The sequence below is a fragment of the Tympanuchus pallidicinctus genome, unplaced genomic scaffold, assembly GCF_026119805.1.
Source record: "Tympanuchus pallidicinctus isolate F22 unplaced genomic scaffold, pur_lepc_1.0 scaffold19, whole genome shotgun sequence".
Taxonomy (NCBI): domain Eukaryota; kingdom Metazoa; phylum Chordata; class Aves; order Galliformes; family Phasianidae; genus Tympanuchus; species Tympanuchus pallidicinctus.
The window spans coordinates 1,150,517-1,172,782 of record NW_026294710.1 but is presented as its reverse complement, the minus strand read 5'-3'; the positions used below and the strand labels follow the sequence as shown (position 1 = coordinate 1,172,782).

The 22,266-nt window shown below is 64.7% G+C and overlaps 3 protein-coding genes across 4 annotated transcripts; all 3 read right to left on the bottom strand.

Annotated features, from left to right (window-relative positions):
- Nucleotides 1–1,003: 1,003 nt before the first annotated feature.
- Nucleotides 1,004–11,845, bottom strand: MAMDC4 (MAM domain containing 4). The gene is made up of 29 exons (XM_052681275.1): nucleotides 10,436–11,845; nucleotides 9,664–9,777; nucleotides 9,403–9,576; nucleotides 9,107–9,232; nucleotides 8,749–8,894; nucleotides 8,587–8,671; nucleotides 8,240–8,362; nucleotides 7,874–8,020; nucleotides 7,683–7,768; nucleotides 7,252–7,410; nucleotides 6,588–6,672; nucleotides 6,311–6,460; nucleotides 6,083–6,196; nucleotides 5,757–5,888; nucleotides 5,528–5,658; nucleotides 5,353–5,458; nucleotides 5,042–5,158; nucleotides 4,682–4,816; nucleotides 4,454–4,584; nucleotides 4,152–4,362; nucleotides 3,853–3,990; nucleotides 3,607–3,728; nucleotides 3,392–3,482; nucleotides 3,129–3,275; nucleotides 2,678–2,812; nucleotides 2,320–2,447; nucleotides 2,136–2,250; nucleotides 1,875–2,050; nucleotides 1,004–1,293 (listed from the first exon to the last, which is right to left on the bottom strand). Exons 1-29 carry the CDS (start codon nucleotides 10,539–10,541, stop codon nucleotides 1,246–1,248), a joined length of 3,678 nt encoding a protein of 1,225 aa, XP_052537235.1. The 5' UTR covers nucleotides 10,542–11,845; the 3' UTR covers nucleotides 1,004–1,245.
- Nucleotides 11,846–11,978: 133 nt separating this feature from the next.
- On the bottom strand, nucleotides 11,979–13,630 carry PHPT1 (phosphohistidine phosphatase 1). The gene is made up of 3 exons (XM_052681352.1): nucleotides 13,441–13,630; nucleotides 13,109–13,233; nucleotides 11,979–12,412 (listed from the first exon to the last, which is right to left on the bottom strand). Exons 1-3 carry the CDS (start codon nucleotides 13,592–13,594, stop codon nucleotides 12,320–12,322), a joined length of 372 nt encoding a protein of 123 aa, XP_052537312.1. The 5' UTR covers nucleotides 13,595–13,630; the 3' UTR covers nucleotides 11,979–12,319.
- Nucleotides 13,631–13,751: 121 nt separating this feature from the next.
- Nucleotides 13,752–21,781, bottom strand: AJM1 (apical junction component 1 homolog). Of its 2 annotated transcripts, XM_052681276.1 has the most exons (3): nucleotides 21,492–21,781; nucleotides 19,337–19,410; nucleotides 13,752–17,696 (listed from the first exon to the last, which is right to left on the bottom strand). In XM_052681276.1, exon 3 carries the CDS (start codon nucleotides 17,632–17,634, stop codon nucleotides 14,377–14,379), a length of 3,258 nt encoding a protein of 1,085 aa, XP_052537236.1. In that variant the 5' UTR covers nucleotides 17,635–17,696; nucleotides 19,337–19,410; nucleotides 21,492–21,781; the 3' UTR covers nucleotides 13,752–14,376. The 2 variants fall into 2 exon arrangements, with proteins under 2 accessions (XP_052537236.1, XP_052537237.1); XM_052681277.1 differs by lacking the exon at nucleotides 19,337–19,410.
- Between the last annotated feature and the right edge of the window lie 485 nt (nucleotides 21,782–22,266).

Here is a 22,266-nt window from a genome sequence, read left to right as displayed (position 1 = left end):
CGTGCAGGGTAACAGCTGGTGTTGTCACAGCATCTTCACTGCTCTGCTTCTTCCCCTGCCTATTAGCACTGCAGCTTTGGCTTACAGCCCAGAGATGAAATCAATACTGTTTTTATCTTGTGCAGAGCTGAGTGGAGTCTCTGGCATTGCACAAATCAAGGCTGATGCAGAGGTAATGGGGCGTTCATGTGAAGCCAAAGCCCTCCTTATGTCCTTGTTAACCTTCCTGTTGTGCACTGCCAGAGTGGGAGCAGGAGTGGAGCTTTAATATCTGTGCTCGATGGGACTCTGTGGCATGTCCTAAGTGGAAAAGAGCTGAAGGGAGAGCTGTCTGCAGCAGGATGAGAGGAAACGCAGGCTTCTGCTGCAAACCACACCAGTGGCATGCCGTGTTCCCTTCAGCCAAGCACTGGGAGTTTTAGGAGAGCAGGCTTGCCTCCTTGCAGACGTTTGCCTCCCTAGAGGCTGAACGAGTTTGTCTGCTGTTGCAGTTACATGGCAGGCTTGCCAATGGCAAGGGGATGAAATTGCTTTTAGAGCTGTGGGGAAAAAATGAGTGATCCCGGGCTTAAGAGCGTGCCAGGGCCTGGCTGCAGCAGTGAATGATGTGGCCCTGAGCCCATCCTGTGCCTTGAGAGAGCTTTTCATTTCCCAGTGAAACTGAAATGTGAAGTCTGAAGAGTCCTTGAAACAAGGGTGGGCTGTCCTGTGCGCCTGGGCTGTTGGCTGCCAGCAGCTGTGCTGCACGGTGCTTCCTGCCCCACCACCTCCACCCTCCCCAGTCCTACCTGGCTGCCCGGGACCTCCTGTGCCCTGGGAGCTCCTAGGTTGCTTCCTGGAGCTTAATCCTGGGACTGGGAAACCCTGGAGGCTGCACGATGGCACTCTTTACCCTTCCACCTGACAGTGGGCAGCCAGGAGGACCCTGCTCATCTGGGATGGCAGTTCTGCAAGAAGCCCCCCTCCCTGACTGTCAATGCACGCACACATCACGCCATCTCCATGTGGTGTGGAAAGTTCATGTTGTAAAAAACAGCAGTGCTGTTCCCACGTGTGGGGAGGTAGTGGTGGAAACGGCAGCACTGTGCCCCCAGGGCTGCTGCTCTGCCGTGTGAGACGTGGGGCAGTGAGCGTGCTGTGGGGCTGCAGCTGTGAGCTGGATGGAGTGCGAGGTTCTGCGGGAGGGATGCTCTGCCCTGGGCACACCTCACGGGGCGAGGAGGTGGAGGGTGGTGCTGGCTTAGTTCAGTCTTCATCCCGCTCTTTTGGCACTTGTGATATGATGACCTTGTCCTGTAAAGAAAGGTCAGTGTGAATTGGTTGCAGTAAGCATAATCCGACAGGAAATGTAAGGTTCTGACCCCTGTGCCAGCATGGGGGGCCCAGCAGCCATGCTGCATTGCGAGGCCAGAAGGGCTGCATCCTTTGGGATCGGCCCCGGCACAGCTGTGGGAAGTGGTGGCTCTGCTGGGGGCTGTGGGGCACAATCTCCTCAAAGGAAACTGAATGTAGTTTCAGCTGCCTCTGCAGGTCTGGAGGTGCTGGCTCGAGGAGAAGGAACAATGTTTGCACGACCCGCTCCCAGCGGGGCTGTGGGGAGCAGGAGCGCAGCCTCAGCTGTTTCTGGAACAAATGCCTGATCACAGCAGCAAAGTATCCAGCTCAGTCCCACAGCCTTGGGGTCACTCATTTGCCAGTGCTCAGATAAGGGGCAGAGCCCTTTGCCCCTCTCTGACGTGTTGGCAGGCCGTGGGCTCACCGAATGCCTTCTGGGATTTGCTGAGCTTTTAGAAAGCATTGTTATGGCACTGCTGGGGGCAGCTGAGCCAACAGGAGAGTCCTGCACATCCCCCAGCACCAGAGCTGCTGCTTACATCTCGAAAAGTGATGTTGTCGAAGCCCTGAGGGGTGTTGCTCTCCACGGCCATCCCGCTCCCCTGCGCTCTCCTCTTCAGCCAGTACCGGCAACCAACTGCCGCCAGTGCCAGCACGATGGCAGCCAGCAGCAGGCCAAGCACCACTTCTGCCACAAAGCCACTGGAAGACTTCACTGCAGAGGAAGAAAGATGCTGCCAGGTTTGCGGGGACCACGATCACAAAGAATTTGTGTTACTGTTGTTGGGGATGACCCGCACCTTTCCCTGGCGCCTCTGTGTTGGAGTCACAGCCTCCAGTGGCACTGTACTCGATATCATCCAGTGCCACGGTCCCCTCCATTGGCCACATCCGCGAGGTGATCTCAAAGACAATCTGCATGGGAAGGTGAGATGCTGGGTGTGCAGGGAGGGCACCCAGCGTCCTGGGAGGGCACCCGCTCACCTGGAACTCACTGGAACTCTCCAAAGGCACCGTGCTGCCTTGCCAGCCTTGGCTCCTCTGCCCTGCCACGCTCCATGCTGTGTGCTGCCCCGTCACACTCTGCAGCTTCACCTGCAGCTCCCCGCCAGCTGCAGCATAGGGTCACAGTTGTCCCTGTATCAGCAGCAGCTCGGAGCCCACAGGAGCAGCCCAGGCCCTCTGCGGGACTGCAGTGCTTGGCAGAACCCCACTGCCCTGCAAGAGCTGTGCCAGGCTGCCCCCACACAGCCCCCAGCCGTCCCCTGGCTCCTGCTATAGGCTAAAGCCCCCTCCCCAGGGGCAGCACCCTCCCTTGCCCAGCCCCTGGCAATGCTCTCACAGAGGTGCTCCGGGATGTCCATGTGGTACCAGAAGTGCAGGCAGCCGGCAGTGGTGGCGGGGAGGTGCTGGCTCTCCAGCCGGGCAGCGGTGCCCCCTGCGCCCAGCACACGGGTGTCGAAGTGCACGTAGTGACCTGGAGGACAGGGCGGCATGCAGGATGGCCCCTGCCCCACAGCCCTCCTGCTTCTCACTGCCTTTGGGCACTGGCTGTGGGCCACCGTACAGCCAGCTGACACAGCGCGTGCAGGGCTGTGCTGCTGACTGGGGGGCAACAGCCCTCGTGAGGTCTGTCCCTTATGTACCAGCCCATGCCTGGAGCCAGGACAGAGCTGATGATCTGCATCCCAGCCCTTTTAGGCAGTGGAGGGAACGTTCACTGGTAATCCCATCCCTCCACAGCTCCTGTTGCTTCCCCCAAACCACACCAGGTCACCCTGAGGGTCCCCTACCATCCTCTGTGCCCAGGGTGTGGTCCTGCTCGGGGCCGGGGTACTTGGCCAGGGGGACCCCACTCTTCCAGCCCCAGGCGAAGCCATGCAGGCGCTCATCTGAAGGACTGCTCCAGCCACACGTGTCCCACTCAAAGTCACAGGATGCTGGGGGGAAACAGGGGTTAAGACACGCTCTGCTTGGTGCTGGTGGTGGATGGAAGGGCTGTCCCCATCCCTGTGCCCATGTGTGTCCATAGGGTGCCCAGCACACATGCTTCCACCTGGCTCAGGGCAGGCTCCATCTGACACGTGCAAGTCATCCAGTGCCATGTAGCTGTGCTCATTCCCAGCTCCCACTGCCTCAAACACCACCTGCAGGGAGGGCACACTGAGGCTGGCAGCCACGAATTGTAGGGGGGACACCCATTTTACTCACTGTCAGCATGGCCCCTCCTGCAGCCTCCATCCCACCGGGAGCTGCTGGGACCTTCCTCACCTTCCAATCTGTGTCTGCCTCAACAGTGACGTGCCCACGGTGCCACGTATCACCCTCCATCGCACTGATGCTGAACAGCTTCCTCTGCTCACCATTCTCCTCCACGAGGACGCGGAGAGTCCCTGCCCGGGGCAAGGAGATGCTGAATGGCACCACACTGCATGTCCATGGCACAAGGAAGCACTCAGCCCATGGCACCCAACCTGTGCTGAGTGGGGGACATGGCTCGGAGCACGCAGAGCTCACCTGGGTCTGCATCACTCAGCTGGTACCAGAAAGCCAGGCACTGGGCAGGCACAGAGCGCTGGTACAGCGCAGAGCTGAGTGTGGCCACGTGCCCCGTGGGCAGCGAGTGCTTGCTGGTGTTCACCACCATATAATGTCCTGGCGATAAAGAAGCCCGGTGCTGTGACTGCCCCATGCCTGGCTCTCCCGGGGGCACTGATCTGCGTGGGCAGCCCCCACGTGGCTGGAGCCGTGGGCTGACAGCTGCAGCCACACGGGCAGGGCAGACAGCAGTGCGCCCCGAGCCCCAGCCCCGGTACCTGTGGTATCACCAGTGGTGTGGTCAGCCACAGGGCCAATGGTGACGCCGGTGCCGCCGCTCTGCCACCACCACTGCCCACTGCCCGCCAGCCCGCAGGCACCCGCCTCAAAGGAGCAGGAGAGCTCGGCCCCGCAGGCACCCGCCGTCAGCGTCACGTCGTCCAGCGCCATGTCACCCACAAAGCCGTCCCGCAGCGCCTCGAAGGCCAGCTGCCTCCGGGAGACAGCGGCTTCAGAGCAGCCTGGTCTGTGCCCCCCGGCCCAGCACAGCCCCATGCCACCTCACACCCCTTGCCCTCACCTGGTAGTGCTGCTGCCCCGTGGCAGGGAGCGTCGCCAGCCCGCGGTGCCACACGCTGCCCCGGCTGCCCCGCTGGGTCCACAGCACCGTCTCCTCCGCTCCCTGCAGCTGCAGCTTGAGGCTCAGAGTGCCTGGAAGGAGGGCAGAGGTGGGAGCCGGTGTTGCATCCGGCCTCAATGTGGCACCACAGAGCCTGGGGCGTGCTGGTGAGGACAGAGGGCTGCATACCGATCTGCGGGCCAGCCAGGCGGTACCAGAAGGTGAGGCAGCGCGGGGCAGCAGCTGGCTCCTGGCTGTAGGTGGTGAGCTGTGCGCGCTGCCCACGGCTCCACGGTGCCGAGGGGTCCGCAGCAAGGAAGTATCCTGATCAGTGGGAACAACCGAGCTGCACTCACCGAGCTGCACTCACCCATCCTCTCACTACCACGTCCCCAGTGCATGGACTGAGTGCCCCTGTGCTGCTCAGCTGAGCTTACTCCCCTCGCTCCCGGGGCTGCCACAACACACAAGGCACATCCAACCCTGGGGACTGGAGCAGCAGGGCCACTCCAGCTGCCCAGGATGTCACGAGAGGAGCCAGGCTCTTACCCGATCCGGTGGTGTGGTCAGAGCCCTCCCCCTTTCCTGTGCTGCGGATCCACTGGAAGTCACTGCCCCGGTCCTGGTACCAGCCGCACAGGTCCACTTCAAAGTTGCAGGACAGTTCTGCCCAGAGCGAGGTGGTGAGGGCAGTGCAGATAAGGCACCCGGCGCATCTCCCTGCCACCTGCTCCAGGCAGCAGTGAGTGCTGGGGACAGGAGGTGTGCTCAGCCCGGCCCAGAGCCCAGCTGCAGGGCTGGGGACACTGAGGGCACCCGGCAGCCCCTGCAGCTCAGGACACCCATGTGCCCCCACACACCTGCAGCCCCCAGGGGCACCGTGGCAGGGTCGCACTGCACGAACGTCACGTTGTCGATGGCGATTTCCACTGTGTCCTGCAGCTCCGCCATCCCCAGCAGCTCGACCTGCGGGTGGTGGTGGTGAGCCCTGGGGGCCACGGCCCTGCACCCAGCCAGGCCATCCCTTGGCAATACCTGGAAGGGCCGGGTCCTCTCCCCCAGTGGGACATGGACGCGCTCCCAGGTTGTGCTGCTGTCCCCCCGCGTGTGCCAGGCCAGGTGCGTCATGTCCGTGGAGTGCTCCGTGACAGCAACAGCAAGGAAACCTGAGCATAAGAGACGGTGCTGGGGACAAGGGCAGCACTGCCCAGCACCACCCAGCCTGCAGCCACAGGGCTGGCAGGGCTTGGCCAGGCAGGGATACCTTGAGGGCCACTGTGCAGGATGTAGCTCATCTCCATGGCGCAGGCCAGGCCGGAGGGACCCAGCAGAGGTGTGCGGACCTTGGCGGGAGCCACCATTTGTCCTTCTCCTCTCTGAAGGGCCAAGAAAGCTCCTGGGCAAGGAAACAGCCTGAGAGGTGGGGGCAGAGCCCCGCACAGCACCCCCAGGAGAAGCACCCTGTTCCCATCACCTCTATCCCTCCCATGAGGGCATCCTTCCACCCAAGCAGGAGCAGGCTCTGCGCCTCCCGGCCTCCTGTAGTCCTGGGCACCAGGGAGCATTGTCTGTGTGGTGGAATGGCCTCACCTGTTCCCACAAGGGCAGTGGCTGTGGGCTCGGTGACCCTCTGCACAGCCCAGCGCAGCTGGCCCACGCTGGTGTCGTGCCAACCCCCGGCCCCTTCCTCGAAGGTGGTCGCTCCTGCAACACTCATAGCTCAGCACAACCACGCCACGGTGCTTCCAGGACCCCCCGGCACTGCGAGGGCTGCAGGCAGGGTGAGCTGGGTGCCCCACATGCACTGCTGGCTCTCACCACAGTTGTTCTCATCTGAGCCATCAGCACACGCCTGGGCGAAGTCACAGACCAGCTCGGCACTGACACAGCCCCCATCATCGCAGGAGAATTCCTCGGCCGTGCAGGGGCTGGCACGGGGCCGGGCCGGCAGTTCCATGGGAGCTGGCTCTGATGGCAAAAGCACCGGACTAGAGTGTGGCACTGGCAGGGTGTGAGGCTGAGCCTGGCTCCAGGCATCGCCCTAGCACTGCCCTTCCAGCCGCAGCCCCACCACGTGCTCCCCACCCCAGCTCACCCTGCTGCTGCACACAGCCTGGAGACAGGATCAGGTCATCCACAGCCACGGTGCCCCCGCTGCCTGCCTCCCCTGTGATCAGCACCTGTAGGAAGCGCAGCGGTGGTGGTCAACACACCCCTGGGGAAGGGTCTGTGTGGGGTTAGGATGATGCTGCGGCTGCAAGCAGTGGGTTTGGGGTGGTGGTTCTTCCCTTGTGCATGTCCCACATCCTGCAGCTGCCCAGCGTGCCACCGGGTGCTGCTGGGGTGCCAATATGGGTGCCCCTGCAGCTGGGAGGTGTTGGGCAGGTGAGTGGCCATAGGGGAGGGCAGATGGGCTGGGGAAAGTTGTGGGGTGACATGGTGCGTGTGAGGACTGCTCCCCACTCCAGCAGGGTGGTTTTTGGGCTCTGGGCAGATTTGTAAATAAGGGATATGGGGACGCATCAGGAGGCTCAGCCCTGGCCTCTGGTTCCCAGCCCAGCCATTATCACTGGTCCCATGAGAGCACATTGAGGGTGCACAGACCAGAGACATGGCATGGGGGAGCCCCTTGTCTTGGGGCAGTGCTGGTGGAGGCTGCTGTAGGGGCAAGGCTTTGGGGCCAGGGCAGTGCCCCTGCCAGGTCCCCAGTTTGAGAGGGGCCGTGGGTACCCCAACCACCCAGCACAGTCCCAGCCCACCTTGAAGCTCTCTGTCAAATTGAAGTCCACTCGCTCACGGACCCAAAAGCTGCCTGTGTCCCCTGTTCTCTCTCTCACCAGGTACTCGGTGGAGTTGATCACATAGGAGATGCTGAGGCTGCTGGTGGCTGAGCCGTGGAGATGGCAGTACAACACGAGCTGGGGCCGGGTGGTGGCAGTGAGGGCTGAGCAGGGGCACAAAGTCCTCACACCCCATGGGGCACTCATGGGGCTGGAGAAGCTCAGTGCTCCCACCAGGTACTGGAGATGCCACCAACCACCCTAGACCCATCGTCCTCCCCAGGCAAAGAGCCATGGCAGCCCTGACCCCATGCAGGGGTCCCTGCAAATGGGGATCCTGTCCCTCACCACCACCATTCCCGCGGGGCTGCTGTCCCCTGCCCTGCACACAAGTGCCCGTAGTGACTCACAGAGCAGGAGTTGGTGGCCTGGAAAGTGGGGCTGCTCAGCCTGGCCACGCTGCTGTCACCTCCAGTGATGGTGTGGAGGAAATAGCCTGAGGAGACACCAAGATGGCTCTGAGCAGGGCTGGGCACACGGTCAGAAAGGCAGAAGGAAGAAGGATGGTGGGAGGCATGGGGGACCCACTGCCAGCACACACCTGTAGCGCTGTTGTTGCTGTGATCCCGGGTGGGAACACCAGAGGTGGTCCCCAGGTCCATGCTTGTGTTCCTCCCCCATGCCGGCAGCCCAGCCTCTACTTCCCAGCTGCAAAGATCTTCCTCGAAGGAGCAGAAGGTGAAGAGTTCTGTGGGACAGTGAGAGCAGTGACACACGGACGAAGGCCAGCCCTCCCCAGGCAAGGGGCTGCGCAATAGGTGGTGCAAAACCTGGTGGGTGGTTTTGTCCCTGCAGCTCTGGGACAGAGCTGGAATAACTCATGCCATCTACATGCCAACCCATGGTGCCATGGGCTCAGGCCCTCTGCCCATCTGCCTCCCCCAGCCCCAGGGCTGGAGATGCTCACGGCACTGCTCTTCATCAGAGCCGTCCCCGCAGTCATCGGTGCCATCACAGAAGCGGTCCAGGGCCAGGCAGGATCCTCTGCTGCAGTTGCTCTCCTCTGCCCCGCAGGTCTGCTGCCCAGCCGCTGGGCCGTGGGACACAGCGTCAGCACCGCCCTGTGCCGGGCTCCCCGCTCTGTCCCCCAGGCTGCTCCCCACACCCAAGGGATGGACTCTCTCTGCCCACTACATGTCCTGGCCAGGACAGTTGACCCCAGGGCATCACGGGCAGTGGGAGAGCTTGCACAGAACACCAAGGCCAACCACCTCCCTGGGGTCCCAGCACCATCCCAGCAGCCACAGCACTCACCTGGCAAGCCGCAGTTCCTGAAGACGATGTCATCGAGTGCCAGCACTGCCCCACACGTGGGCGGCTGTGTCAGGGCGAAGGTGAGCTGCAGAGAGAGGTGAGGGCTGGGTGAGCCTCCCCGACAGCCTCAGCTCCTGGTGCAGCCCAGCATCCCCATCTCACCTGGAACTGCCCCTTGATCCGGCCAGGGTACGCCACCAGCTGGTGCCAGCCCTCAGCCCTGTTCTCGGGGCTCCGCCACAGCTCCACCACTGTGTTCCCAAATGCCACAGCCAGGCGCAACAGCGGGCACGCAGTCTCGCTGAGCCCTGCAGAGAACTCACAGGTGGCCACTGAAATGGGCCTGTGCTATGGGGTGACTTGGGCTGGGGACACTTAGGTCCTGCCACCTCCATGTATTGGGCACGGAAGAGGTGAGCGAGATGGCGGAGACCTATCTTGAGGTGTTCTGTCCCTCCCCATTGCCCCCATGGTCGCCTCCTTGCCCCGGTACCCTCTGCAGGATCCTGGATGCACTCACCACTTCCTGAGAGGTGGTACGAAGCCCAGATCTCGCACGTGGCAGTCGCCTCCTGCATGACTGGTGACTGGAGCCAGGCGGTGGCTGTGGCCTTTGCCGGCGGGGACATCGTCATCATGAACCACCCTGAGGAGGGCAGAGCAGAGCGGGGGCCGCACCCATGGAGCAGCACCGGCACTGTGGCCAGCACTGCTCCTGCAGGCTTTGCCCCGGCAGCCTGCCAGGACAGGAGATCCAGTGCTCCCAAAGCACCCTGGATCAGAGGAGCGAGAGCCCACGCTGCAGCCTCTGCTTACCCCGGTCCGTGCCCACAGTGTGGTCTGAGTGCGGCCCTGTGCCCCATGAGTCCAGGCTGGCCCGGCCCCGCACCCATCTGTAGGTGGAGGTGCTCACATCCCGCCAGCCACAGTCATCATCCTCGAAATCACAGGTGAAGGGGGAGCCGAGCACAGCCGAGATCCCCAGGTACCCTGGGGTAAGGGAAGGGATCAGGGCACAGCTGGGTCAGCCTGGGGAGCCGTGGTGCCCGTGCTCCATCACCCTGTCACGGCACTCACCACATTGGTTCTCGTCGGAGCAGTCACCGCAGTGGCAAACGAAGTCGCAGAGCTGCTCAGCCACACTGCCACAGCTGTTGACAGCAGCAGCCCTGCTGGAGGGGATGGACCCGGCTGCCAGAGAGAGGAAGGGACTGAAAACCCCATGGAGGTGCTGGGCAAGGGGCCACCGTGGGTAACAGAGGGTACATGCATCCATGCAGCTGTGCAACCCCATTTGGGACCCTGCGTGGGAGAGCACTGGGCTCTCAGCAGCATCATCCCTTGGATAAGACCTCCACCTCTGCCAATAGGCTGGTAGCCATGGTAGAGCCTGCAGTGAGGCCAAATCCTGCTGGCCTGGGTTCCTGCTCCCCCCTGCCCTCATGGATTGGCATCTCCCACCACCAGCACTCAGCACCAGAGACCACCAGGGCAGCAGCACCAACCCTGCTGCTGTCACCCCATTAAATCACACTCCTAGTCCAGGCCCCAGCCACCATCTAGGAGAGAGCTGGGAAAGTTTGGGCATTTCCTGCCCATGCTGAGCAAAGTCATCAATGTTGCACAGCCTGACTGGGACAGTCCCTGGTGTTTCCAGGGAATCCCCCTTGTGTCTACATGAGGAGAGACCTGGTGGGGGGGTGTTTCTGCCCCCCAAGTTGGGAAAGCTTCCACAGAGCTGCGAGGTGCAAGCCCCCAGTGGGGTTGGCATAGGTGGGCCCTGTAGAACTACAGCCCCTCTCACCCCCAGCACAACCCGAGGCACTGGCCCAGCACAGCATCAACTCACCCAGCAGCAGCAGGGCCAGGAGGAGTGTGAGCCCTGACATCACAGGCAGAAGGGATGCGAGGAGAGCAGAAGAGAGTCGGGAGAGGCAGCAGCTGGGAGAAGCCATGCCACAAGCCCCAGGCTGGAATCTGCTCCCCAGGACCTGCTCCTCTCTGGACTTCAGCCCCTCTGTTATCTGTGCTGCTGCGCAGTGCGATTGCAACAGGCGTAGTAAAAGATGGGGCCCAATTCCTGAGTGTGAAAGGGGACACGTGGAGATGAGGAACCCTGTGCCCTCCCACAGAGGAGTCACTCCATCTGGGGCACCCCATTGCCACCCAGGGGGCACTGAGCCACACTGCAGAGCATTCCCTGTGGGGCTTTTCCCACAGATCCACAACACTTCTCTCTTTCCTGAGTTTGATGCCTGATGTCTGTTTGGATTCAGGGAATGGGACTCCAGATACCAGGAAGCAGCTGCTTTACCACGGCACTAGGCTGCAATGCTCTCTCTGTTAGACGACTTCCTTGCTTGCAGACACGAGCTCTGTGCCTTGTCTCTCCTTGGGGTAGTTTGATCCCTCCCCAGTGAAGGTGACAAGATGCTGCCTCAGGGGGACATTTTATCAGGGAGTGCAAGTGAAAGGGTAAGTGCTCTGTACTGAAAGAGAGATTTAGGATGTGAGGAATTCTTCACTTCTTCAGTGGTGAGGCCCAGGCACTGAGGTCCAGAGAAACTGTGGGTGCCCCATCCCTGGAGGTGCCCAAGACAAGGGTGGATGGGGCCCTGGGCAGCCTGAGCTGCGCCCAGCCCACAGCAGGGAGTCAGAACAGTGATCTTTAACATCCCTTCCAGCCCAAACCACTCTCATCCATGTCAAATAACTTCCCTGCCCTCATAGGAGGCAGCAATGGAGCAACCTACGCAGCCAGCCTGACCTGCAGCACTCAGCTCTCCTGACACCCAAACTTCTGCAGCTTCCTCTGCTGCTTCACCCAGCCTCTCATTCCCAATATCTCCCTCACCATGGAAGTGTAAGCAGAAAGTTCCCCTGGAGAGCAAACTGGGAAATACCAAGGCAGAGAAGCAAGTACTAGCTGTCCAGAGGGTTAAATTCAAGGAGGACTGAGGTGTGATCAATCTGCCCACGCTCCCTGGAAGCTCTGTGGTTTCCCAGTGGCTGGGGGCAGAAGATGAAGACACACATTCTGCAGGCTACTGTCACTGATCTGCTCCTTCTGCCCGAGAAGACTGAGCACACTTTGCCCTCCCCTTTGTCAGGCAATGGGGACCCATCCCTCTCTTGCAGTCGTCTCCCAGCTCTGCTTGGTGCTCTCAGTGCTGCAGGACAGGCACTATTTTCAGAGCCCACACCGCTGACTGCAGCTGCTCCCAAGGGTAATCCTGACACGCACTTTGCTGTCAGTCCCAAAGCACTGCCTCCAACAGATGCCTGCAGAGCTGGAAGCCTGGGGACTCGCTCCTCACATGCTCCCACTGGTAGGAAGCACCAGACATGCAGGAAGGAGCTGTGCCATTAACACAGAACCAAGCAGGGCCAGCGGCGCTCCCCAACATGTTTAATTCTCACATATACATGGACAAATCCTTGCCACAGGGGAAGCCGAGCGCCCACCAGCTTCACCCAGGTAAGGACTTTGCCCGCAGGCTTTGCGGCTCCGTGGCAGGGAGATGGGAATAGTCCATGGCACATGGGAAGTGTGGTGACAGCAGAGATGGGCGAGTTCCCCCAGAGGATGGAAGCTCATCAGTGCAGCGAGTTCAAGAGGGAAGCCCAGCAGAGCTCAGGGCATTGCTGAGCATGGAGACCCCGCTGCCATTTTGTGAGTGCTGGAAGCGATCCCACCAGCTGCGGGCTGGTGCTGCTGCCTTGCCAGGTCACATCAGTAGCCTTCATCTGCCCAGGTGATCTCATAGTCTGGATACTTGGCTTTCAGCTTCTCTGTAGTTACAGAGTGATTTGCTCGCCCAAAGCCCTGCAAGACGAAAGGGAATTCAGGAGTAAAGCACATGCAGTTACCACCTGCAGAAGAGCTGAGAGAGCCACTGAGTCAGTCAAAGCAATCCGATGCCCTGGGAGAAAGGACAGGTCCTACGTTTGTGCAAGCTGAATAGCTGCAACTGAAGCACAGCACTGGCTCAGGCCATGCACAACTCAGCCTGGAGGAGGCTGCCAGGCAGCACAGCTCCCATCTGAGTGCAGTGCCACCCACCAGCAAAAGTAAGCCCTGGAGATGGGAACTGGGAGCAGAACTGGGGTGTCACTGCCACCTTCAGACTGCATTCTGAGCTCCCTGGGGAGCAGGTGACAGCTTCAGCAGAGAAGGGGAACAGTGACAGACAAAGGGAAGCAGGCGAGCACTGATTAATGGGGGTGGAGGGAAAGCAGTAGTGTGGAATTGCAGCTCCTGCAGGCACCCCCAGCACAGCACAGCGGTCATTCAGCTGCGGTCTGCACTCAGCCTCCCACCACCGCCCTGCGCTGGGCTGCAGGACACGCACGGGCACAGCCACAGCTACCAAAGCAGGAGCCGCACTCTGATCCAACACAGCCAGCAGGGCACGAGGCCTCAGGACTGCCAGCCACCCCGCGAAGGAGCAGCCCGAACCCAGCCCACCTCACAGCGGCGCCGCACACGGGGCCGCTTCCGCGGTACCGCAGCGCCACTCACCACCGAGTACCCGTAGACGTGGATCTTCTTCTCCTGGCTCTGGTGGGAGATGCGGCCGCCGCCCAGGCACTCGCAGTCGAAACCCTGCGGCTCCAGCTCGGCCGCCGCCTTGTCGTAGATATCGGCTGCGGGAGAGCGCACCGCGGGGTCAGGCGGCCCCGGGACGGCGCCGGGGGCGGCGGGGGGACCGCGCCCGCCGTAATCCCCGCAGCCCCGTCCCGCGGCGCCCCGAAGCCCCGGCGATACGGGAAGGAAGGGGCGCCGAGCCCGGGAGACCCGCAGCCGCTCCGCAGGAACCGCGCCCGGCCGCCGCCCCGCCGCCCGGCTCTCACCGTGGTACTCGGCCCAGCCGTGCCCGCGCACCACCTCCTTCCCAGGCTCCGAGGCGCCGGCAGCGCGGAGCCGCACACGCAGCAGGACGTACTTGAACACGCCGCCATCGTCGATATCCACGTCCGCCACCCGCTGCAGCGCCGCCGCCGCCATCGCTCCCGCCCCGACGGCGACCCCGCCCCTTCCGGGGCGTGCGGCGCAGCGCGGCCAATCAGCGCCGGGGCACGCCCCGCGGCAGGTGTGTTGGCCCCGCCCCTTCCGGCCGCGCCCAGCCCAGGGGCGGTGCGCGCGGGGCTGCGAGCTGTGGGTGCGCGGCGTGGGGCAGCGCCGGTCCCGCGGTGCGGTGCGGCAGGCCGCGCCCCGAGCCCTGAGACCCGCGGCGGTACCGGAGCTGCAACCGGCCGCGCGGAACGGGGCAGCGGTGCCGGTCGGAGGGCGGGGCCCTGCTCCAAGTAGGGCCCGGCACGGGGCCGGGCTCTGTCCCCGCTCTGTCCCCCCCCAGCCCTGTCCCTGCCCCGGCTCTGGGCCGCCCCTGCGGCTCGCACACGGTGCCACGCTCAGGACGCGGCACTGCACAGCACAGAGATCTGACGCAGCCCCGCTCCCACCCGGCCCCACGGAGCCTCGCCGTCCCCCAGGCAGCATCTGCTGTAGCCCAGCAGCGCTCTGCGGGGCCCCGCCAGGGGAGGGTGCCGGCCGGGGGATTCGCCGCGCCGGGCCCCGGGTGTGAGCGGGGTGCGGGGTGCTGCGGTGCGGCACGTGGAGACCCGCGGGATGCTGCTGGCGCCGCGCCCCGGCACCCGGCGGCTCCGGTAATCCCCCCCACCACCCTCGGCCTCCTCCCCGGGGAGCAGAGGGTGCCCATCCCACCGCCCCGCCGGGAAAACGCCTATCTACAGAGGGACCGCGCGGCTGCTGGGGTCCGAGTGCCACGTTCACATGATGTCGTCCAGGAGGTTGGGGCTGGCCACCCAGTCCAGCGTGCGGGGCTCGGAGGCGGCCATGATCATGCACATGAACTGTTTGCCTGTCCTTTTGTCGATGGGGTAAATGGTGGTGGGGGTGAAGCGCTTGTTGCTCTCCACAAAATCGCAGAGCTGCTCGTAGACGGCCGGGAACTCGTGCCGCAGGAAGACGCCGCGGATGCGCAGCTCCCGCTGGATGTTGATGAAGCAAACCTCCCGCGCCTTGCGGCCCTCCTCGCCCTCCTTGTCGATGTCCGCCGTGCCGGGTGGCGGTGTCAGGATCAACGTCTCCATATCCCTCTCCTTCTTTGGGATCTTCTTCTCGGGGCTGGAGGAGGCTAAGGCCACCTTGGCGTATTTTCTGACCGTCGGCACCTGCACCTTTGGAGACGGCCTCTCGGGCACTTTTTGAGCCACGGCCACGGTTACATTCAAGAGGAAACATTCGTCGGGGTCGTACTGGTTGCCGGTCTCCCGCAGCTCCCGGGCGTACTCCCCCAGGTTGTCCGAATAGCTCTCCAGCTCCCGCAGGGACAGGTAGGTGGGGGACATCAGCAGGCTCTCCAGCCCGAACTGCAGGAAGTTCTCAGCTGAGCCCGAGTTGGGGAAGCCCAGGAAGAGCACACCGCGGCCGCGGGACAGGTAACCCACCTTGGCGATGCGCGAGAAGGCCTTGTGCACCTCGGCGTTCTCCCGGCAGAACTGCAGCACGTGGCGGCAGACGCTGCCCACGCGGCCGTAGACGCAGCTCTCCTTGTGCGTGTCCCAGTCCTCGCGGCGGCAGTGCCGGGAACAGTAATATGTGTAGCAGCTGTGGCACGACTTGAAGTAGAGGCAGGCGTTGAACATGGTCTCCGTCCGCCGGCACTTGGCGTTGGAGCACATCATCATGTCATCCTCCTCCGCGCTCAGGTCAGGCGAGCAGTTCTCCAGAGGCTTCTCAAAAGTGCTGCTGGCTGGTGGGGAAGGCTGTGGGCGCGGGGCGCCGCCAAAAGAGCTGGGACCCGGCTGCTCCTTCGTGGGCCGGAAACTCTCAGGCACGCTGGGGGGAACCTTCCTCCCCTCACCCCGTCGAGGTGGTCCTGGCGCGCTGCTGCTCAGGAGCTTCTTGAGCTGCTCAGCCAAACTGTCTCTGTCCCCTGCACGGTGGCCCGGTGCCGGCTTGTAGTCGATGACGAGATCGGTGATGAGCTCATCCAGCTGCTCCAGGCTGCGCTGGCGCGCTGAGCCACTCTCCTTGGGGACGGGCTGCGGGGCGTAGGGCGCAGCGTAGGGCGTCTGCTCCCGTCCTGCATCCAGCACGTCCCAGCTGGCCGAGCGCCGCTCACTGCGGCCCACCCCATTGGCGCGGATGTCGTTGTCGGTGATGGTGATCTCTGGTGTGACGTACCAGGAACGGCCCAGGGGGCCGCGGCCGCTGTCGCTGTGCACCCGCTCGAGGATGGAGCTCTCCGACAGGGACAGGGCAGCGTAGCGCTTGGGCGAGCTCGACAGGTTGATCACCACTGGCTGCCGGCGCTCGTCAGGGGATAAGGCACGGTGCTGCTCCTGGACGAGCAGGTTCTCGTAGCTGCGCCCGCGCTGCAGGGCCTCCTCCCTGCGTGCCGCGGGTGCCAGGATGTTATCCCAGGACTTGGAGTAGTGCTGGCTGTCCCGGCCCAGCCGCGGTGGGTTTGTGCTGTAGCTGGCGTGCCAGGAGGAGAGCATGGCCTCGCGCCCGGCCGGCTGTGGGGCGAAGCGTGACACCTGCAAGCTCTGGTAGGGCAGCGCGCTCCGCTCGGGGCAGTACCAGTCGCTGAAGTGCAAGGGCTGGGTGCTGCGGGGAGGGGGGCACGTTCGAGAGAGCACCTCCCGCTCACGGTACTTCCCGTAGTCCTCAGCATAGAAGACCCTGGCTGAGGAGCCGAGTGCTGGGTATGTCCGGGCATCCTCCGCGTACAGGGCCTTGACGGGGGTGCTGCGCGGGGTGTAGAAGCGGGGCTCCTCTCTGTAGAAGGCGTGGGCAGGTGCCTCCTGCATGGGGAAGCCCCGTGCCTCCTCCACGTACAACGTCCGCGGTGGCACGGTCTGCACGCCCGCCCTGGCCGGGTCCTCCACGTAGAAGTGCTGCGGGGGGCCGTGGCGCACAGGGTAGGGGTAGCTGGCGTAGCCCGCGCTCCGCAGCGGCACGGCGGGGCTGGGGCACCTCATCGGCTCCTCCGCATAGAAGAACTTGGTGGGGACGCCGGCCGCCGAGAAGGTCATGCAGCCCCTCTCGGGGTACTCCCTGAATTCCCGTGAGGCCGGCACCGGCACCGTCTGGTACGCCAGCGCCCGTGGATCCGCCTCAAAGTACTCAGCGGGGTAGGGCAGGAGCGGGGGGTCCCCGCTGTAGGAGTCGCTGGGGGTGGGCGTGCGGGACACGGACACCTGCCTGCTGCCCGGTACTGCCAGGCTGCGGGCGGCCCCAGGGGCGCGGGGCCATTGCGGCGGCTCCGGCCGGCTCTGCGCGGCCCGCAGGCTGCGCGCGGTGTGCACCAACACCGCCTCATCCGGTTTGATGTCCATGCGGCACTTGACGTGGGGGCTGGCGCCCACCTTGGCGCCCGGCCCCTCCTCAAAGCAGTTGCTGCCCACGCAGAGCGGGGAGATGCGGCTGACGCTGCTGCGCTGCGGCTGCAGCTTGATGGGATGCACCTCGTTGGCCAGCGCCCGCAGCGGCACGTGGCTCTCGCGGCGCGGTGACGGCTCGGCGCGTGGCGGCCCCCGCTCCACCCGCAGCGCTTCGCGTCCGCGCCGGGCCGGGGGTGGCGACGCCGAGACGGCGATGGGCACCGGCGTGAAGGAGGGCTTCATCCGCGGCGCGCTCTTGGAGCGGGCCCGCCGCTTCGGCTCGCCCCGCGGAGCGTCCCTGGCCGGTGGCGGGGCCCTGCTGCCGTACGGGTCCGGCTTGGGGGGCACGCGCCGGCCTGGCGGCCCCGGGGTGGACTCGGGGTTGCCGGGCTGCGGGCACGGCCGCTCCATGGCTGGAGGAGCGCCCAGCGGCTCGTCCAGCGACTCGAGGAAGTCGAAGCTCCGGCAGTGGCGTTTGTTGAAGGGCTGCGGGTCGCGGGGCAGGGAGGAGGACATGGAGGCGTCACATCGCGCCAGGGGCTGGCGGACAATGGAATCCCCGGGGGCTGCGGAGGCCACCTTTATGTCTTGGTACACCGTAGACACCAGGATGTCAGGTGGGTCCGTTCGTGTCATCTTAAAAGAGACGCTTCTGTCGCCAGCTTCCTTCAGATGGCCTCAGGGGAAGGCGGCTGGCCCTGCAAGAGAACAGAAAGGTCCCTAAATCCCGGCGAGGAGCTCGGGGCCACGGCAGCGGCAGCGTGGGACCAAACCCCACACCCTCGGCTCAGGGGGGCTCGGCCACCTCTTCAGAGCAGGGAGGTTGGGGGTGTCTCTGCCCTGCCGCTGCTGTTAGCGCACTGCTCCTGCTGGGGAGAACCATCGAAACGCCGTTCAGAGAGGTTGGCTGTCCGGAGGGCACACAAATGCCATGGCACCTGCAGGTGCCTGCTCACCAAGGGCAGAAGGCCACTACCTGCCGCACCGAGCTGCTGGAGACAGGCCTGGGACACGGAGACCCTCCTGCAGCATCATCAGCTCTGAGCAGGGCTTGGGGGACTCAGCAAGGGAGTTTCTGTAGCAGGTGGGGATGTTTCTGGCAGTGCACTGCGACCATCCAAGCAGCCATGTGGGCTCCCAGGACCACGTGCGCCCTCATGCCACGTGGGCACCACTGGGAGCATCACCTGAAGATGGGTACTGTGGGCACCCACTGCAATGGGCAGGAAAGCTCCGCACACCCACAGCCCATGAGTGCCCTGAAGTGGCAGCAGTTCTGGCTGCTCGCAGCCACAGCACTCCCCGGGGCTCATGAAGACCGGCACAGGGGCAGCAGGGCTGCTGTGGCCATGCCCCCACCCAGAAGGCAGCAGCAGCTCCTCAGCTGCTCCCTCATCACCTGTGGCTCCGGTGACCCAGCTCCAGAGAGGCTGTGCTCACTCAGCGCCGTCCAGCTTTGTCCTCTCCCACATCCTGTGCTGCTCTGCACCAGGACGGGTCTCCCTGGCTGAAGGAGCGGGATGGGGGTCAGCGAGGGGACGGGCACAGAGCAGGCACAGAGCCACCACCGCACCGATCCAGTGCAGGGATCAGAGCCCCTGGCTGCATGTGGGATAGTTGTGTGGCGAAGGGACGCTGTGTGCTGCTGGCGTGCCAAGATGAGCAGGAGAGAAGGCAGGGTGGCTCAGCCAGGCGCCTGGTGGGTTCTGCAGTCATCTTCAGTGAAAGTGCATGGGGGGAACAGCTGCGGCCCGCAGGCAGCACTGAGCGCAGCCCGTCTGCTAGTGGGTACGGCCGCCCGGCCCTAACACTCAGAACGTGGACCACCTGGCTGGGGGGCCTGGGAGCATGGGGCTGTGCAGGCTGCTGCAGGAGACAAAAAGGTGCATTTCAAGGGGAGTCAGAATGCATTTTGTTTTAAACAAGAAGCAGAGGACCACAGGGAATGCATTTCAGGGAGAAACGGAACAGACTTTATTTGGCAAGGTGCAGTGTTGACTATGCGTGGATGTGGCAGGGGGTCCTGTAGCCCTCATTTCCCATCTGGATAAAGCCCTGTCTTGTCCTTAAGCTGGGGGCTGGGAGTGGACATAGGTGCTGGGGAGGGGGTGAGGCAGTGGGAGGCGGCAGGATCCTCTGCCCAAGGGAACGGGGAGCCTGGTGTCCAGGGAGTGCTTGGTGCCAGTCTGGAAAGGTCGGGAGGTGCCTTTGGAGCACCTTGGGCACAGGAGGGCAGCACCCCTGCACAGCGATGCCAGCAGCGGCACCGGGCAGCCCATCCCCACGGCGTCGGGCTGCTCGCAGGCAGGGAACCGTGGCTCATTGGCCAGGGTCCTACCTGGTCCAGCAGCAGCAGGGATGGGGCGGGTGGGCTGAGCTGGCCGAGGGCCCCGCGGCGGCTCCATCCCAGCGCTGCAAAATAAAAGAGGTGTGTGAGGGTCCTGGCCATGAGAGCAGGTGGCTGCCGGGGCCACGGGGCACAGAGAGCTCCAGGGATGTGGGCTCTGCATCACACGGACACCACGCCGCCCGCTGAGCTGTGCGAGGTCGCGCTGCCGGGGGAACCCGGGGACAGCGTGGTGCATCCCTGGGTTGCCATGGTTTCCCCAAATTATTCCTCCTCTGCGAGGATGGCGTGGGTGCGTGGGGAGGCTGCGCGGCAGGGGGCCGGGGGGGGCTCTGCAGCAGTGCACGGGGAGCAGCCACATGGGCATCCACTGCGCATCTGGGGCACGGCAGGGACGGTCCTGCTGTGGCTGTCTATGGTGGGACGGACACCGGTGTGACACAGCAGCCCCATGTGGGCGCTCAGGCAGAACTCAGCAGGGCCCCCAGGAGTGGCCTGAGCCCCGGGGGCAGCGAGGTGTGGGACTGTGTCTGTAAGCAGACAGGTGCACTGCCACGCTCCCACTGCCCACGGGTCCTGAGCGCTACTGGTCGCTGCTCCCTTCTGCATGGAGAGGATTTTGCCCCCGCCCACTCTCCTGCCTCCCGCTGGTAGGTGCCGGCAGCCCCGTTCTGCCCCCAGCCCCGCTGGGTTCCTCCTGTATCCCCCGGAGGATGCCGCCACCGGCTGGCAGCGTTTCGGGACTGCAGATGCTCTCTGCATGGGGCCTGTATGGGATCCATGGCACCCTCTGGGGCACGGCAAACCCACCACCCGCGTTCCACTGCATCCTCTCCCGGGGAGGGCCCCTGTGGTTTGTCGCAGCTCCCCACACCTCTGCTGCTGGGGGACGCCTCTGCCCTGCGTGTGCCAGCAGCGCTGCCCACAGCTGTGACCCCACAGTGCACCGGGGGACCCAGCACTGCGTTTCCAGCAGCGTGCAGGGAGCAGCACGAGGGCATTTGGGGCCAGCAGAGACCCCGGGCCGAAGGAGGCTCCGAGAATTGGGTCGCTCCCTGCACGCGGCACGGGCAGGCGGCACGAGGGCTGTGCAGTGCCGCTGCCCCCAGCCCGCTCTGCTCCCAGCCTGTCCCGAGCCCACGGCGGGCTCAGCACTGAGCACTGCCCTTCAGCCCACCCGGCTCAGCCGCACGCCGCCCCAAGCGCGCTGCCAGCCCCTGGGCATTGCTGCACCCTTGTGCCCATCGCACAGAACGCCCTGGGCGTGCTGCTCACGGTGTGCTGCCAGCTCAGCCCCCGCCTGTACCGCCAACACGCTGCCTACACGCACCGCAACGAGCAGCTGCTGCAGCAGCACCGCACTCACAGCACAATCATGCTGCCACTGCACGGCCCTGTGGCCCCGGGCACGCTGTGTGTGTGCTCCTGCGCCGTGCAAGGCATGCTGCACGCGTGACCAGTGCACTGTGCCTGCTGCACTTGCAGCCCAGGCCTGGGTGCTCCGTGCAAGGACCCCCCCGGTTGCGCTGATGCCCCCTCCCTGTGTGCCCCGGCCCGTTCTCCTCTTTAGGGCCGGGCCTGGGGCTCCCCGCCCCGAGGGGCACCCGCAGATGGACACAGATGGGGCAGCCTGGTGCAGGGGGCACAGTGCCGGGTGGCATCGCCAGGCCCACTGTCATCCCCGCATTGTCTTTCCCCATTACCTGCCCGGAATGCGGTGCCCGGCTGGGCGAGGGGACGCGGCCGGGGAAAGCAGAGCTGCCGGTCCTGGGGCGGTGGCCCCGCACTGCGCACCGGCACCGGGTGACGCTGGGCCGCGCCGGGTGCTGAGCCGGGCCCCGGGGACAGACGGCACTGCAGCGCGGTGATGGAGGCACGGGGGTGGGATGGGGATGGGAATGAGACGAGGATGAAGATGGGGATGGCCTGAGAGGGCGCAGGCGATACGATGGGATGAGGAGGGCAGGGCGCTGGGCCATGGGGGGAAGGGATGGAGATGTGCGGAATGGAGGAAGCAGAGCGGGCATGCGACGGGAAGAGATGCGATGGGATTGGTAGGAATGGCCCGGGGGGCCGCGGGGGGATGCCCTGCCGGGGTCCCGGAGGTGCAGAAGGCCCCGACCACCCGCCCCATTCCCCCCCTTACCTGCTCCACGCCCGCCGCCCCGGCGGACCCCCCGCTGCATTCCCGCCGCTGCCGCTTTAGGCTCGGCCCGCTGCCGCCCCGATGCCCATAGCGCGGCCCGGCTCCGCCCGATACGGTGCGGAACGGAACGGCGCGGCGCGGCGCGGCACGGCGCTTCTTCCGCGGCCACCCGGCTCTGCCGCCGCTTGTTTTCTCATAAATACAGCAGGCGGAGTTACCAGCCGGGGCCGGGCCGGGCCGGACCGGGCCACCACCCCCGGCACCGCCTCCCGCTCCCCACCCGGCCCCGGTTCGGCTCCGTTCGGCTCCAGCCCGGCCCCCACCGGTTCTCCCCCGCCCCCCCGCTCCGTGACGACGCGGACGCAGCGACTCCGTGTCCCCGGGCTGCCGCGCAGAGCTGCTGGCGCTGAGCCCCGGGAGCGCAGTACGGGAGGGGACCGCACAGCCCCATCTCGCCGCGGGCGGCCCCCGGAGTGCCCGGTGCTCGATCCCCACCCCGGCGCTTCCATTTTCCTCCCTGCGGGACGCAACGCTCGTTTTCGGCCGCCCCCGACCCCTCCGCGCTGCTCCATCTGCTCCCCGTCTGCTGCCGGCCCCGCGCCAGCGCCGAGTCCCGACGCGGCTCATCGCATCGCTCGGGGCAGCGCTCTCACGGACTCAGCACGGGCACGGGGCGGGGGGCAGAGCTCCGGGCAGCGCGGCTGGGAGCCGGGCACGAAGCAAAGCGAAATCCGCGGGAGCCGCCCAAACGATGCGGGACCCGGGGAAGCGCCCT

Coding starts and splice junctions, on each gene's coding strand:
- MAMDC4 (XM_052681275.1), bottom strand. CDS start 10,541: ATGGCTTCTCCCAGCTGCTGCCTCTCCCGACTCTCTTCTGCTCTCCTC. Junction 9,233..9,402: donor CACTGTGGGCACGGACCGGG/GTAAGCAGAGGC, acceptor TGCCCTCCTCAG/GGTGGTTCATGATGACGATG. Junction 2,448..2,677: donor GGACATCCCGGAGCACCTCT/GTGAGAGCATTG, acceptor CCTATGCTGCAG/CTGGCGGGGAGCTGCAGGTG.
- PHPT1 (XM_052681352.1), bottom strand. CDS start 13,594: ATGGCGGCGGCGGCGCTGCAGCGGGTGGCGGACGTGGATATCGACGAT. Junction 13,234..13,440: donor CGGCTGGGCCGAGTACCACG/GTGAGAGCCGGG, acceptor GCTCTCCCGCAG/CCGATATCTACGACAAGGCG. Junction 12,413..13,108: donor ACGTCTACGGGTACTCGGTG/GTGAGTGGCGCT, acceptor TTCGTCTTGCAG/GGCTTTGGGCGAGCAAATCA.
- AJM1 (XM_052681276.1), bottom strand. CDS start 17,634: ATGACACGAACGGACCCACCTGACATCCTGGTGTCTACGGTGTACCAA.